We start from the raw sequence: 14,914 nt of genomic DNA, 5'->3' as shown, positions 1-14,914 counted from the left end.
TCGCACCGCCGGCTCGAATCCGCGTCTAATCGCGTCTTTGCATTGACTTTGTATGTAATCGCGTCGCCCGACCACGTCTGGTGTGAACGCACCGTTAGAGCTGCAGTACCTGAACATAACGAACGTAACGGGTCTCCATTTACCCAGAGTTTTAGGTTCTGGGAAGTTGGAAATACATCATATGTTGCCCCTATCATAAATCTAATACTCCTTTCGTCCATACTCCACAGTTCTTTCCAACTAAGCTTTTTCTTCTCTACACCTTCCCAATTCAACCACCATCCCTGCTTAGCCTGAGCCACTGCCTTTGCACCCCTTAACATTTCCTCCTGTCTACGAACCTGCTCAACAACTAGCTTTCTCTTCTCCTTGGGACCTGCTCTACTCCACACCGGTTTGCCTGGGCCAAGCCCCAAGCCTCCCCGGCCTATTTGAACATTACCCACAATCTCTGTATGTCTAAGAGTTGCTTCTGCCTCCTGAGCTGCCATTCTTGGTTTCCACTTCCTCCCCTTGGTTGGGTTTGGAACCACCTTACTAACTACCACATCTTTACTCCCAGCTAACAGAAGCTCTGTCCTAACTTTAGTACATTTAAACTCCTCTACTAGACTAGATACTGGGAGCTGGAGTATGCCTTTCCCATACAGTGCCACAGTACTTAAGCATCTAGGAACACCTAGCCACTTCCTCATGTAAAAACTAACTAATCTTTCCATTTTTTCTACAACAGATATTGGAATCTCATACACAGACAGTGGCCACATCAACCTAGGAAACAATCCAAACTGCAGACACCACAGCTTCAACTTTCCTGGAAGCCCTGATTTATCTATTATATCCAGTCCCTCAGCAACATCTTTCCCAAACTGCACTGCCTGCTCTCCATCATTCATGTCTGCCTGGTACCACCTGCCTAAACTCTTTACTGCCTTTTCCCTAATTATTGGAATGCTTTCTTCATCTATTACAAACTTTCTATCACTTAATTTCCCTCTACTTATTGAGATACTTCTAGACTTAGTAGGTTTGATTTTCATCCCAGCCCACTTTAGATTTTTATTAAGTCTCCAAAGTATTCTCTTCAAACGTGGCACTGATGTAGTCACTAACGTCATATCATCCATGTGTGCTCTAATTGGTGTAAGGCGTATGCCATCCTGACGTCTCTCTCCACCTACAACCCACTTGGAAGCTCTAATAATTATCTCCATCGCCATTGTAAATGCTAATGGAGAAATTGTACACCCTACCATAATGCCTATTTCTAGCCTCTGCCAGCCTGTTGTGAAATCTTCTGTAGAATAATCAGGAGTGTGACAGGGAACACATGAACGTGGACATTTTGTCCATCAGTGAGCTCAGTGTCAGACAGCAGCAAGAAGCCTCACACAGCAGCGAGCCTGAAGGAGCTCTGAGATGTGGCTTCAGCACTGATGCAGTTGATTGGTTTGGACAGCAGGTGGTGCTGCTGCACCAACACAAACAGGAAGCTCTGACATGTCCTGAACTCCTCACAGCCATCTTCCCTCAAATGTCCCCCGCTTTCCAATGCTTTCCAAATAAGGCTATGTGGCACTGAACCAAATGCATTTGCTAGATCAAGAAATATAACATGCAAGTCTTTTTTCTCAATCTTGGCTGTCTGAATCTGATGCCAAATCATGCTAGCGTGCTCTAAACACCCTGCGAAACCTGGTATTCCTGCCTTCTGCACAGTAGTATCTATTAAAGTGATACTCCGGAGTAGATTCAACCTGGGGTCATTTGAACCGTGATATCCAGCCAAGTAGCCCACCCGCAGTTTTTTCGATATTGGCTGAACATCAGCTGAGTTACTGAGTTATCCCGAATAGCTTTGTACAAGGGTTAATGGATCCTGGTCCGTATCTCCAAAATTACCACACTAAAATCACATGCCATGACACCAAACTTCTACAGTAGTACAAATATGGTCTGTACTCACCAAACGATGCATTTGGAAGTTTGAAAATAGTCCAGGAGTTTATTATTATCAACACAAGCCTAATAGCTTCTCTGCAGCTAAAGCTGCGTCGACGTCACTTCAGAGAGCTGGGAGCTTCAAAGTAAGATGAGGGTTGATCTACTACTGTAGACAACAAAGTATATGCTATATTCTACATGTTTTTTTATGAATTTTTATGTTGTAGAGTTGTGAAGTTATTTTATCAATGGAGAAACTGAGCAGCCTTGCTTTGTTGTCTACAGTAGTAGATCAACCCTCATCTTATTTTGAAGCTCCCAGCTCTCTGAAGTGACGTCGACGCAGCTTTAGCTGCAGAGAAGCTATCAGGCTTGTGTTGATAATAATTAACTCCTGGACTATTTTCAAACTTCCAAATGCATAGTTTGGTGAGTACAGACCATATTTGTACTACTGTAGAAGTTTGGTGTCATGGCATGTGATTTTAGTGTGGTAATTTTGGAGATACGGACCAGGATCCATTAACCCTTGTACAAAGCTATTCGGGATAACTCAGTAACTCAGCTGATGTTCAGCCAATATCGAAAAAACTGCGGGTGGGCTACTTGGCTGGATGTCACGGTTCAAATGACCCCAGGTTGAATCTACTCCGGAGTATCACTTTAAGCTATTCCTTTCTAAATAACTAGCTAATCTCTGTGCAACTAAACTAAAGAAAATCTTCCCCTCTACATTGAATGAATCGATTGTTCATTACAAGTTCTACTAGAAAATATATCTGTTAAGAAAGTTAAAAAGATGATAAGGAGGCACGGCAGCTTGGAGGATGCTTGTGATTGGGAGATGCAGGTAGATTAAGGAAATAAGCTTGTTGTTCCCCAGGAGATAGCTTCTACAAATCTAAGGCCTGATGTAGTCTTGTGGTCTAGCAGTAGAATGAGAGTATATTTCAAAGAGCTGACTGTTCCTTGGGAGGAATTAGTAGCAGAAGCATATGAAAGGAAAAAGCTTAGATATGTGGAGTTGGGGGCAGAAGCAGAGCAGCGAGGATGGAAAGTTAGAATCTGTCCAGTGGAAGTAGGATGTAGAGGATTTTTTGCAAAGTCTGTTGTCTCATTGTTGAGAGAGCTGGGTGTAAGTGGACAGAGTGTGAGGGAAAGAGTGAAGGAAGTGTCAGATGAGGCAGTAAAATCCAGTCAGTGGATTTGGATTAGAAGAAGCAATAGCAGCTGGGGCCCAGCAGGGGGAGCACGTAGGGTAAACAGACTTTTGAAAAAGCAAAGAAGAAGTTCAGGATATTTAAGTGGAGGGTGTGGCCCAAGTGATCCTTTTGAAAACAGGCGGCCATTTTAGGTGAGTTGGCCTGTATGGCTTTGTTTCTGCTGGCATTGTTAGTGACTGTAGGACTGTTTAGGTGAGTTTGTCTGCTGAAATTCTCGTGTGTCTTGTCCTGCCTCCACCTCTGGCACCCTCTATATTTTCATTACCCCCTACCTGAACCAGGGTTTGTATTCCCACCCCGCTGTGACTGGTGTGCAGTTGGTGAGAGGCTGGGGTAGCTTGTGGCTGTAAAAAAAAAAAAAAGAAAAAAAGATGGTTGTTGTGGTGTGAGGAGCAGTGTTGGCTGGCTTTAGGGGGGTGACTCTGGGACGCCAGTGGTCACTCTCTAGCCTCCTGGAGGTGTCGTGGGCCCAACTAGAAGAAACACTGATGAAAGGAGGTTCCTACCTCATGACCCCAATGACCTGTTGGTCAGCACTGCTCACTGATCTAGATTATAGGGAATTATTCACTGAGTCTGGTCCATTTTTTATTTTATTTTCCTTTAGCACAAGTTTCTTGTGTTTACCTTGAATGTCATGTGTAAATTGTTTTATTTAGCTAGACAAAATAAAATATTCTGCACGGTGGTGTGGTGGTTAGCACCGTCGCCTCACAGCGAGAGGGTTTCAGGTTCAACTCCCGGCTGGGGCCTTTCTGTGTGGAGTTTGCATGTTCTCCCCGTGTATGCGTGGGTTCTCTCCGGGTACTCTGGCTTCCTCCCACTGCCCAAAAACATGCATGTTAGGTTAATTGGTGTTGTTTTTGCATTGTTATGTTTTATTCCTTGTATTTCGTGTTGTACAGCACTTTGTTTCAGCCACGGCTGTGTTAAAAGGCTTTATAAATTAAATTGAGTTGAGTCTCTAAACTTGTCCTTAGGAGTGAGTGTGAGCGTGGGTGGTTGTTTGTCTCTGTGTGGCCCTGTGATAGACTGGCAGCCTTTCCAGGATGTACCCCGCCTCTCACCCGATGACTGCTGGGATAGGCTCCAGCCGCCCCGCGACCCGACCGACGGATTCAGCGGGTATAGAAAATGGATGCAAAACAAAATGCTCCTTTAGTCCTGATTTCAGTCTGATTACTCTGCTCTTCTCCACAGGTGCTGCTATCTTGGTTATTGTGTTGGATTAGTTTCATTTTCTGATGTATTTGCTCATTACAGCATTTACATTTATGTCTTCCACTCAGAAATATGATCCAGCTCTGATTTAACTGATGTCCACAGCCCAGAACATAAAGCTTTGATTTGGCGTATTAATTCAGTCTGATGTGAGTTAATAAAATGATTCTTTAGCTTGAACTGATGGTGTGTCTCTGTTGTTGCGTCCATGTGAGTCAGGTCCTAACAAATGTTGTGTTGTTCTGTTTGACACCACAATGTGTCTGCATTAAATCAGCAGGTTAACCATTCAGACCCAAAGCTGTGTGTGAAGTCCTTCTGAAACCTGAGGGGGGCTGAAAACTAACAACTGTCCACTAACACCTTTATTCTCAGCGTCTGAAGAAACTAAAACATCAACTGAAATAAAAACAGACACATTTCAGCAGTTAAACCTCCTCTTTTTAAACCACTGACTTTATCGTCATGGCGATTAATATTTTTGGTCAAATATTATTGTTTGTGCATCTTGAACATGTTGATGTGATGTGTGCGTCTAAACGGGTTAACAGAAATATCTGACCTGGTGCAGCTCTGGATCTTTCTCCACACTGGGGACAGGAGGAGCCTCCTGAGGGAGCAGACTGGTCCCAGTATGAGGTGATGCACTGTCTGCAGAACCAGTGTCCACAGCTGGCAGAGACCGGATCCTTCAGGACGTCCTGACACAGAGCACAGCAGGAAGGCTGCTGCTCCTCACAAACACCACTCCTCTTCCTCCTTCTGTCAACACATGTCTTCATCACTAAAATCCTTTTAAAATAACTCCATTTGGCATCAACTCTGCTGTTTGATGTGAATACAAACTCAACCCTTCCTGCAGCAACATTTCACATTTGGTTCAATCCTCAGTTTGAGCTGACTTCACTGTTTGAATATTACTGCTGCTGCTCTACAGAAAACATTTCATATCAGTCCTAATCCTATTCTACAATTGCTCTTTTAGAATTAAGAAATGAGAAACTCTTTAGTACTTACAGATAACCAATAAGTGTATTGATAAAGACCTGGGGCCTCATGTACAAAAGGTGCGTACGCACAAAATAGTGGCGTACGCACCTTTTCACGTGAATGATCAGATCTATCAAGAGCAAAATGACCTTGGAAATGTGCGGTGCCTCACGCCAACTTCAGGGCTGGCGTACGCACTTTTTTACAGCTGCTGATTCTTTGGCGACACCTAAGGTGATGTTGGGAAACTGTTATAATAAATAAATGTGAAAACAATTAGTCCTCAGACAGTGATGCGCACATTTGAGATGCATGAACAATTAATACTGATAAACAATTAACACACCCATGTGTCTGCAATTACACGAGCGGATATAAAAGCAGCACAAAGTGGGGCAATGCATACCATTAAAAACAATGGCTGCTTTAGCGGTATTAGAAAGGCAAATGGGGAAATTCGAAGAGAGCGTGTGTTCAGAGACAGAGAGGATTTGCTGGCATATGATGGCGACTGACTCATTAGCCGTTTTGAGGGAAATCCTCCTGAACTGTGCGCAGAGCTGCGGCCGGCGTTGGAGCGCAACACAGCGAGGAGCCGTGCGCTGCCTGTGCTCACAGGTGATGTGCACACTGGGGTTCCTATAGCAACCGGAGCATTCCACAGGTGATGTGCACACTGGGGTTCCTATAGCAACCGGAGCATTCCACAGGTGATGTGCACACTGGGGTTCCTATAGCAACCGGGGCATTCCACAGGTGATGTGCACACTGGGGTTCCTATAGCAACCGGGGCATTCCAGGGATTATTATTATTATTATTCCAGGGAGGAGTCGGGTGCTCCGACATGTGCGCTCAATTCCACATGTCGGAGCACTTTGGTTTGAGCGTACGCCATGTTTCAGTAGGAAATCCACGCAAGTCTTTTTGTTCTTTGTACATGAGGCCCCTAGGCTGATAGTGTGTGTTGATCAAATAGATTCTAACAACACTGGCTGCAGCCACACTCTGAGATGAGCACATTTCATTCCACATCCATCCACTGTGACCCCCTGAGCTATCAGAGGCAGAAAATAGACCATCACTGACAGACATGTGGTCCTGTTAAGAGGCCATGTTGCTCCTGAACTGGAAGTAGAGTTTAGATTTCCAACACAAACCAAAACGGTACAGGGGTCACGGTTCGGTACGCGCATTGCCACGCAGAATACACACGGTACGGAAGTTTAATATTGATCTGAACGCGGAACTGTTATTTTGCAAGAGTTTCCTTCAGGACCCATTTAAACACTGCCACATGCAAGCTCTGATTGGTCCGTAGAGATATACGCTTTCGGACAGAGTAGTTATAAGAACGCAGTTATAAGAACTGTCCTACTCGAATTCCGTTCTGATAACTGTCCTTCCCCAGCGGAGCTGTTTCAGTCTGCATTCGCACATGAGTCGGGACCTGATGTGCCGCGCGCAGCCGTCTGCGTCAGTGACGTGTAACGTTAGCCGTTTAGCGCCACATTAAACAACAAAACAAAACCCGAGAGAAGAAAAAACACCTCAAAGAAGCTAATATGGAGAGCAGAGCGCTGCAGGCAAAGGAGACAACGTGCAAGTTTAACTTATTAAACACGCGCCGGTTCTGTCTGTGTGGTATGATGAAACATTTCAGCCGTGATAGCATGACATGGGGCGTAGCTACCGACCACCACACACCTCCGTCAGATGCGTTCCTATAGAACCATGAAAACACACAACCAATTACGTCTCCCAAATGTATTACAACAACCCCTGGATACGAATACATGCAGAGCAAAAAAAAACCCGAAGCAATTGGAATTTACATCGCATCTGCTATGCGCCCATATTCCACTGTAGAAGAGGCAGGATTCAGATATCTGTTACATGTGCTCGAACCTCGCTACACGCCTCCTTCGGCACTGTACCGAAAATGTACCGAACCGTAGGGTCCGTACCGAGGTCCGTACCGAAGCGTGAGTTTTTTGTACCGTTCCACCCCTATGTTATTCATATACATTCATTCATATATTGATATTTTCTGCTTTCCTTTCCAACTGTATTCATTTAACTTTGTGTTAAGACCCCTCTTTATTTACTCTGACATTTCATCTTTGATTTGTTTGATTCATTTAATCCTTCATTCATATATTTATTCTGAAATCACTGAATTAATTTGTCCTTTATCCATTTATCTCTTCATTTATTTATTAATTTTTTCTCTTTTTTGTAAGAAAGACATCATGAAAAGTCCTGAAATCTCTGTTTCAGTTGTCTTACTTTGTGCCTGAGGGTCCAGCTTCATCACTGAGGTCTGGAGGACGATCTTTGGACCAGTCACTCTTCATAGACAGACAGTCGGATGTTGGAGACTCTGTTCTCCTTCTGTGGTGCTGACCTCTGCAAACACAAACATGGTGTTATTCATATGCACATACACATAAAATGATATATGTGAACTCAAGGGACTGGGATTAAACAGCTGAGTAGCCTTAAGAAAAACACTTATCAGTGAGGCTAATCTGGAAAAAGACTTCAGTTTGGCGGGAGCATAAACATTGGACTCTGGAGCAATGGAAGAAGGTCATGTGGTCTGATGAGTCCAGATTTACCCTGTTCCAGAGTGATGGGAGCATCAGGGTAAGAAGGGAGGCGGATGAAGTGACGCCCCCATCATGCCTGGTGCCTACCGTACAGGCCTGTGGGGGCAGTGCTATGATCTGGGACTGCTGCAGTTGGTCAAGTCGAGGTTCAGCAACGTTATGAGCCCAAAGAATGAGGTCAGCTGACTACCTGAATGAGCAGCTTATTCCATCAGTGGATTTTTACTTCCCTGATGGCTCAGGTATATCCCAAGATGACAATGCCAGGATTCATAGGGCTCACATTGTGAAAGGGTGGTTCAGGGAGCATGAGCCATCATTTTCACACATGGGTTGGCCCCCACAGAGTCCAGACCTTAACCCCAGTGAGAAGCTTTGGGATCTGCTGGAGAAGACTTTGCTCAGCGGTCCGAATCTCCCATCATCACTACAAGATCTGAGAGCAGAAATAATGCAACTCTGGACTGAAATAAATGTTGTGACATTGCAGAAGCTTATTGAAACAATGCCACAGCGAATGCTGCTGTAATCAGAGCTAAAGGCAGTCCAACGAAATATTAGAGTGGGACTTTTTCTTTTCGGCGAGCAATGTATTTCATCCTTTATCTATTTATATATTCATTCATTCATTCTGTTTTTCTCTGTTTTGTAACAAAGAGATCATGAAAGATCCAGAAATCTGTTTCAGTTGTCTTACTTTGTGCCTGAGGGTCCAGCTTCATCACTGAGGTTAGGAGGTTCTACTATGGACCAGTTGCTCTTCACAGACAGGCAGTTGGATGTTGGAGACTCTGCTCTCCATCTGTGGTGCTGACCTCTGCAAACACAAACATGCTGTTATTCATATACACATACACCTAAACTTATATATATGAGGAAAATAAATCACTTCCTGAAGTAAATCTAGTTCCTTTACCTCGTTCTTTCATCAGTTCGATCTATCACATCTGTGACATAGTTGGTCAAAGCATCTGTCTATCATGTATAGATACAGAATATATATATATATATATATATATATATATATACATATATACACACACACACAGTATACATCAGGCTCGGAGTGGCTAATTGGGAGGACCGGGATAATTCCCAGTGGGCTGGTCTGATGTTGGGGTTTAGTCATGGCAGTGGGTTTATGTTAATGTTTATGCATTTTGGCTTTTATCCAAGAGAGGTTGAAAGAGGTGGGATAGGGGCCGTATTAAGTTATTCAAATTTATTTTTACTTTTCAAGAAGTGGCAGATTTAAGATTAGGGCTCTGGTCCTGTGACCTTAGGTTTAGGGTAAGTGGAAGGGGAAGGTATATATAAAGAGAAACTGGGCAGTTTTATTCGGGGTAAGAAATGCTTTTTGAGAATATTATTCAAATATTTTTTTCTGGTGATGACATGGGGTGGGGTATGGTCAAGGTATACAGAAAGAGGAAATGGTGTTTCTGTTTGGGATAAAATAATGTGTTCAAAAACTATTTTTCCGAAAATTATTAAAAATTATTTTTCACCATTGAGGCTTATACAATTGTTAAATTAGAACCTCGTCATCTAAACAGGGTTCCTACAGGTTTCTTCAAGTCAAATTTAAGTCTTTTTAAGACCTTTTTAAGACCATTTATAAAAAAAATAATACCCATTTCACAGACCTACCGGCAAAGAAAAACTTTTTTTTTTTTTTTTTTTTAATTTGGTCATTTGTTTCTCAAACAAATGAAAGTGTGGACTGTGTAAAGCATTGATGAAACATTGCAGCATAGTAGTAGTAAACGCTACAACACCACACCACAGCACAGACAACAAGTCAAACAGAGGTGTGAAAAATCAAAGAAAATTTCAGCAGACCACAAAAAAGTTTAACTGACACAGTTAAGTTGTTTTTTAACATTGGTTATGATAGCTAGCTACTTATTCCATGCTGGGAATATGGGGAGTAGAGAGAACTATAAATAATGAAAACCAACTAAAAAATTTGTCGTTTCGTTGAGGCTCTCATCGAACATAAGAACGGACGGTGATTTGTTTACCTTGGACACCAGTTCCTCTTTAATATACACAGCTAAACCAAACTTGGCTATATACGCCGTTTTGTCGGGACCACAAGTAATTGTGGCAGCGATGTCGGAATCAGGGAACATGCATTTAAACAACTCTGAAATACCCTCGTTTCCATTATATGAATGGTGTTTGGCGATTGTGTTAGGAGTCCACAACACCTCTGCTTTCATGGTTGGTGTGGACCCAAAAGCTGTTCGCAGATCTACTCTAGTTGCGGTGACGGTCGTAACTTGAGGGGCTGTAGTAGCAGTTGGCTGGTTAACGTTATCTGCTAGCTCAGATACATTAATAGCTAACTGGCTAGCGTTGGCCGGTTGAAACACCCCGGCGATGGAAGGAGTTTGATTCTTCGCTTCGATATTATTCATTTGCTTGGAGGACTTGGCGTGAGACTCTAAAGCCTTCAAGCCCATGGTACCAAGCTGAATCCTCTTTTTGCACACTGTGCAAAAAGCCTCGTATACATTATTGTCCACTGGTTTTAACCAGTGACAAAATGATTATTTCTCGCGCCACGCTTCATTACATTTACATTTCCCCATAATCCCAGCAAGAAATGGGAAGCAAAGAAACGCAAACAAATGTTAAAAAACAACATAACGGCGTAAGTTAAACTTTCTTGTTTTCTGCTGAGATTTGCCTTGATTTTTCACGCTTCTGCTTGGCTTGTTGCTGTGGTCTGTGTCAGTGCTGTAGCAATGTGATCGGACCCGGGCGGAGCGGTAGCGGCAGCGTTGCGTTCTCAATGATTGGTTCCGCCACTCTTCATTTAGGCTACGTTATTTAGGCTTTTCAAAATAATAGTAGCCTAGTTGACAAATGAAACGTTTGAGGAGAATGCGATACGGAGAAGTTACTGCAGAAATTTTAAGACCCAAAATTCCCAAAATAAGAGCCAAAATTCAAGACTTTTTCAAGTCTTTTTAAGGTATTATTTCCAAATTCATAAATTCAATGCTTTTAAGACTTTTTAAGACCCCGCGGGAACCCTGTCTAAATGAGTTGGGTCGTGAATCCGTGTAAAGATCTGTATAGCTTCTTTTTTGAGATTAACATTTTTTTTTTTATTATTTCAACAATACAATAACAACAGTAACACCCCCCCCCCCAGCAAACAAACCCCTCCTAAGCCACCACCATCCATGCTGATCCCTTTATGGTTACCAACATCTACTACTGTGCTCCTTCATGTTGCTACACTATTTGCATCAATGTAAAAACACATAAAATAACTACAGTGGAAACCGCTTATAGTGATCACGTTGGTCCAGAGCCAATTTGAACACTATAAGCGGTTGATTACTAAAACCGAAGTTGTATCACAGTACAGGTATTTCACTTATTTTTTATGGAGAATATCATCTAAATGCCATTTGTATCGTTTTTCAATGAGAAAAATTAAATGAAACGGATAGCTTCAGCATTTACTGAATTTTATTATCATGCAAGTTTAATTACAGTACTGCGCAGTGCGCAGACATACTGTAGGCTAACTCAAATACAGTACGTAACTTATTCTCTGCTGTGCCGCCGGTGCATTTTTTTTCTTACAAGTCAGAAAATAAAGTTTGAATTCAATCCGCCTTTCAGCACCCCTGCTCGGATCTATGCTCCTCCGTGCCGGTGTTCTGTCGATTTGTGCTACTTGGCGTGAAAACGAAACTTAGAAAATCGGCTTGGCGCATGCGCAAAACCACAAAGTAGCAATTCTCGACAAGTAGGAGAAATCGAATGAACACCGGCCTCCCATCTTACAAGAACCAGCCTGGAGCTTCCAGCGGTCACACGCGCATTCAATCCGCTCTCCAGCACCCATCCTCGGACACATGCTCCTCCATGACTTCCTTTTTCCAGCCATGATTCGCGCGCTTGCTGCCCGGTGTCAACTCGTTACGTTGGCTAGCGAGGCAGAAGCAGACGTCCAGAAAGGAATCAAGGGAGTAAAAAATAAAATAGCTACACGTAGTTTTAAAATTATTTTTGCACATGTTTACATTCATAAAATGGCCAAAAATGAACATTATAAGCGGATTTCTTGATCACTATAAACGAATTATTTAAACAGCATTTGTATAGAAATGATTCCGTCCCAAGCCTTTTGATCCATATAAGCGGTTGATTACTATCAGGCATGCAAACTGGTCAGGGGTGAAAAAGGTGAGAAGGGTACACGGACACACGGCACGCGCGGAAAAGCGGAAACATGAGACGCATTAAGTTGTAAATTATACAAAATATATATTATAAAATATACAGTATGTCCCATTTGCATTAAGTAGAGAACAGCTGTGCAGCATAAAAGATGAATTTATAGGTACAGTAGGCCTATCAATTGCATTTACTGTACTATTATGTGTTTGATATATAACATCACAGGTCTTCAAAAGCATTTAACTGTAGTATCATACATTTAATTACATTAAATTTAACGAAAAATTTAGTCCCATGGTCCTTAAAGGGATACTACAAGTATGTAGGATTAAACGTTTAATTAATTACTGCCCCAAGACAGCCTATGCTTAGTAATAGCCTGAACGATGACTCTCCCGACCACTTTCACGGTCCGCTGTCATTAAACCACGAAAGTGAACGTTTGGCATGCCGAGCCAAACGAGCTCCACGGGAAAAACTTATATCAGCAATTCACTTGACGTACCGCCAGAGACAAATTTGTATCGACAGCTGGCACTCTAACAGAAAAACATTCTCGCGGCAAGCTTAGTTAAACGGCATTTTTTCATGACAGTGTAAGTTTTGAGACATGCATGCCACGAGCACTACGTAATCCTACATTGTGCCCCCTTTTAACTTCGATTGATGGTGCATCATACTGGATGAACACGAGTGCACCTGTAGGCTGTCATCATCAACGGGGGTATCAACGGGGGTGTGGGCGAACAGCGAGGGGATGGGGGTCGCACTCTCAAATACGACCTGTGGCAGAGCTCTCCGGACTCTGCATTGATAAACTCACGACGAATGAAACGACCTCCTCAAATGGGCAAAATGTTCCCTTTCCGTGATTATCGGAGGGTATTATGAAGGGGCATACCTCGTTAAAAAGCCAAGTCCGGCGACAATTAAGGTCTCCATTGACGTTGGCTAAAAGTATTAGCAAAGCCCTGAACTTGTGTGGAAGGCGCTAGTTAGCCACTCTACAGTTACCTCGAGTAGCACTAACACAAACAGCGTTCTGTGAGGCGGTGAAATATCGAGGAATTGTTGACTATTTCAAGTCTGTTATCAAGACATTTAGCTGACACTTGTATCAAAGACACTATTAAAAGCACATTAATTGATCTAACGACACAATTCGTTATGAAGACTATTTCAGGACATCAGTCAAATTGTAGCAGGGGGGTGGTCCGGGAGGGGGGGGGGGGGTGGGGGTGTGAATAGGGGTTCGCCCTCCTCACTTCTGATTGGTGATAGTGGTTCTCTCACACGCCACTCTTGTCAGTCATTTGTTGTCACATAGGTCTAGTGTAGTTTTGAGGTTCACAGTTCCACTCGCTAGTTGACATGCTCACCCCCCCCCCCCCCCCCTATTTTTTTTTCTCCTCGGATCTACGCGATTCAGAAGAATGACCCATTTTGATTTCAAAACGGCGAATTTCGCCGAAAGGTGGCAAGTTTGCATGCCTGTACTATATCCGTGACCACTATAAGCGGTTTCCACTGTATAACAAAATTAGACACAGAAAATAGCTCCAAACAAGGTTGATACATCAAATTACCGTATTTTCCGCACTACAAGGCGCACTTAAAAGCCTATAATTTTCTCAAAACACAAAAATGCGCTTTATAACCCGGAGCGCTTTATATATGGATTTATTCTTGTTAGCTTACTGACCCTGAAGCGATTTTGTGTGGTACACGGCGCTCTGTCAAAAGGTTTTACTAAGACTTTGGTAAACTACAAAGCCGCACCGCAGCATTACGGCTACAGTAGTCATGAGCATAGCGGAGTAATATATATTGTGATTCACCATAATATTACAGTGTGTGTGTATAAGGACCCAAAAATGGCACCTGTTAAGAGACACGCTTACGACGCAGACTTCAAACTAAAGGCTATGAGTCACGCAGTAGAACATGGGAATAGAGCAGCTGCGAGAGAATTCAATATTCAATCAATGTTACAGAAGTGGAGGAAGCAAGAAGATGACCTGCGGCAGGTAAAGAAGACCACACAGAGTTTCCACGGGAACAAAGCGAGATGGACACAGTTGGAGGACAAAATTGAACAGTGGGTTATTGAACAGAGAGCAGCGGGTAGAAGCGTCTCTACAGTCTCTATTCGACTGAAGGCAACAGCATTAGCACGGGACATGAATATGAGTGTTAACAGGGCGTTCAAAGTTAAACTGCGAGCTGCGCGGGAGCAGTGGATGACAGAAGGCGAACACACATTCACCAAGGGAGGGAGACAGCGCCGGGCGACTTACGCTACTATCTGCCAATGGATGGTGGATGCCTGGGCTAAGGTATCAGTCTCAACTGTGTCCGAGCTTTCACGAAGGCCGGAATCATCACTGAACTGCCAGGTAACAGCAACGACACTGACTCGGATAATGACGAGATGGATCCGGGCATGCTGGATGCCGTAATCACCCAACTGTTTAACTCGGACACTGAAGAGGAAGAATTTGAGGGATTTGTGGACGAGGAATGAACTGAAAAAGTGTGTGTATTGTGTTCTATTTTACGTGTTAAAACTGACCAATTTTGAGAGTTATTGTGAATACGCTAGGGTTTGATTTAGCGGTATCAGACTTTTTTTTACATGTTACAACTGAGCAAGGTTGGGAGTCATTGTGAATAATTTTAATAAAGTTTGACTGACTGACTGTTTTCTTTCGCTTAATGCG

At 43.1% G+C, this 14,914-nt stretch overlaps 1 protein-coding gene and 1 long non-coding RNA gene across 4 annotated transcripts in view; one reads left to right on the top strand and one right to left on the bottom strand.

The window, feature by feature from the left end:
- The window catches only part of LOC142388931 (uncharacterized), a 406,360-nt gene that overhangs the window by 202,275 nt on the left and 189,171 nt on the right, over positions 1 to 14,914 (top strand). The window lies entirely within an intron of this gene.
- Positions 1 to 14,914, bottom strand: part of LOC142388697 (NACHT, LRR and PYD domains-containing protein 12-like) — a 199,095-nt gene that overhangs the window by 62,419 nt on the left and 121,762 nt on the right. For both annotated transcript variants that reach the window (XM_075474244.1, XM_075474249.1), the window contains 2 exons: positions 8,686 to 8,805; positions 7,666 to 7,785 (listed from right to left, as the gene is read on the bottom strand). In XM_075474244.1, coding sequence (XP_075330359.1) covers positions 7,666 to 7,785; positions 8,686 to 8,805 — 240 coding nt within the window. The remainder of the gene's footprint in view (positions 1 to 7,665; positions 7,786 to 8,685; positions 8,806 to 14,914) is intronic.

The sequence above is a fragment of the Odontesthes bonariensis genome, chromosome 2, assembly GCF_027942865.1.
Source record: "Odontesthes bonariensis isolate fOdoBon6 chromosome 2, fOdoBon6.hap1, whole genome shotgun sequence".
Lineage (NCBI taxonomy): Eukaryota > Metazoa > Chordata > Actinopteri > Atheriniformes > Atherinopsidae > Odontesthes > Odontesthes bonariensis.
This window is presented reverse-complemented; position numbering and strand designations above follow the sequence as displayed.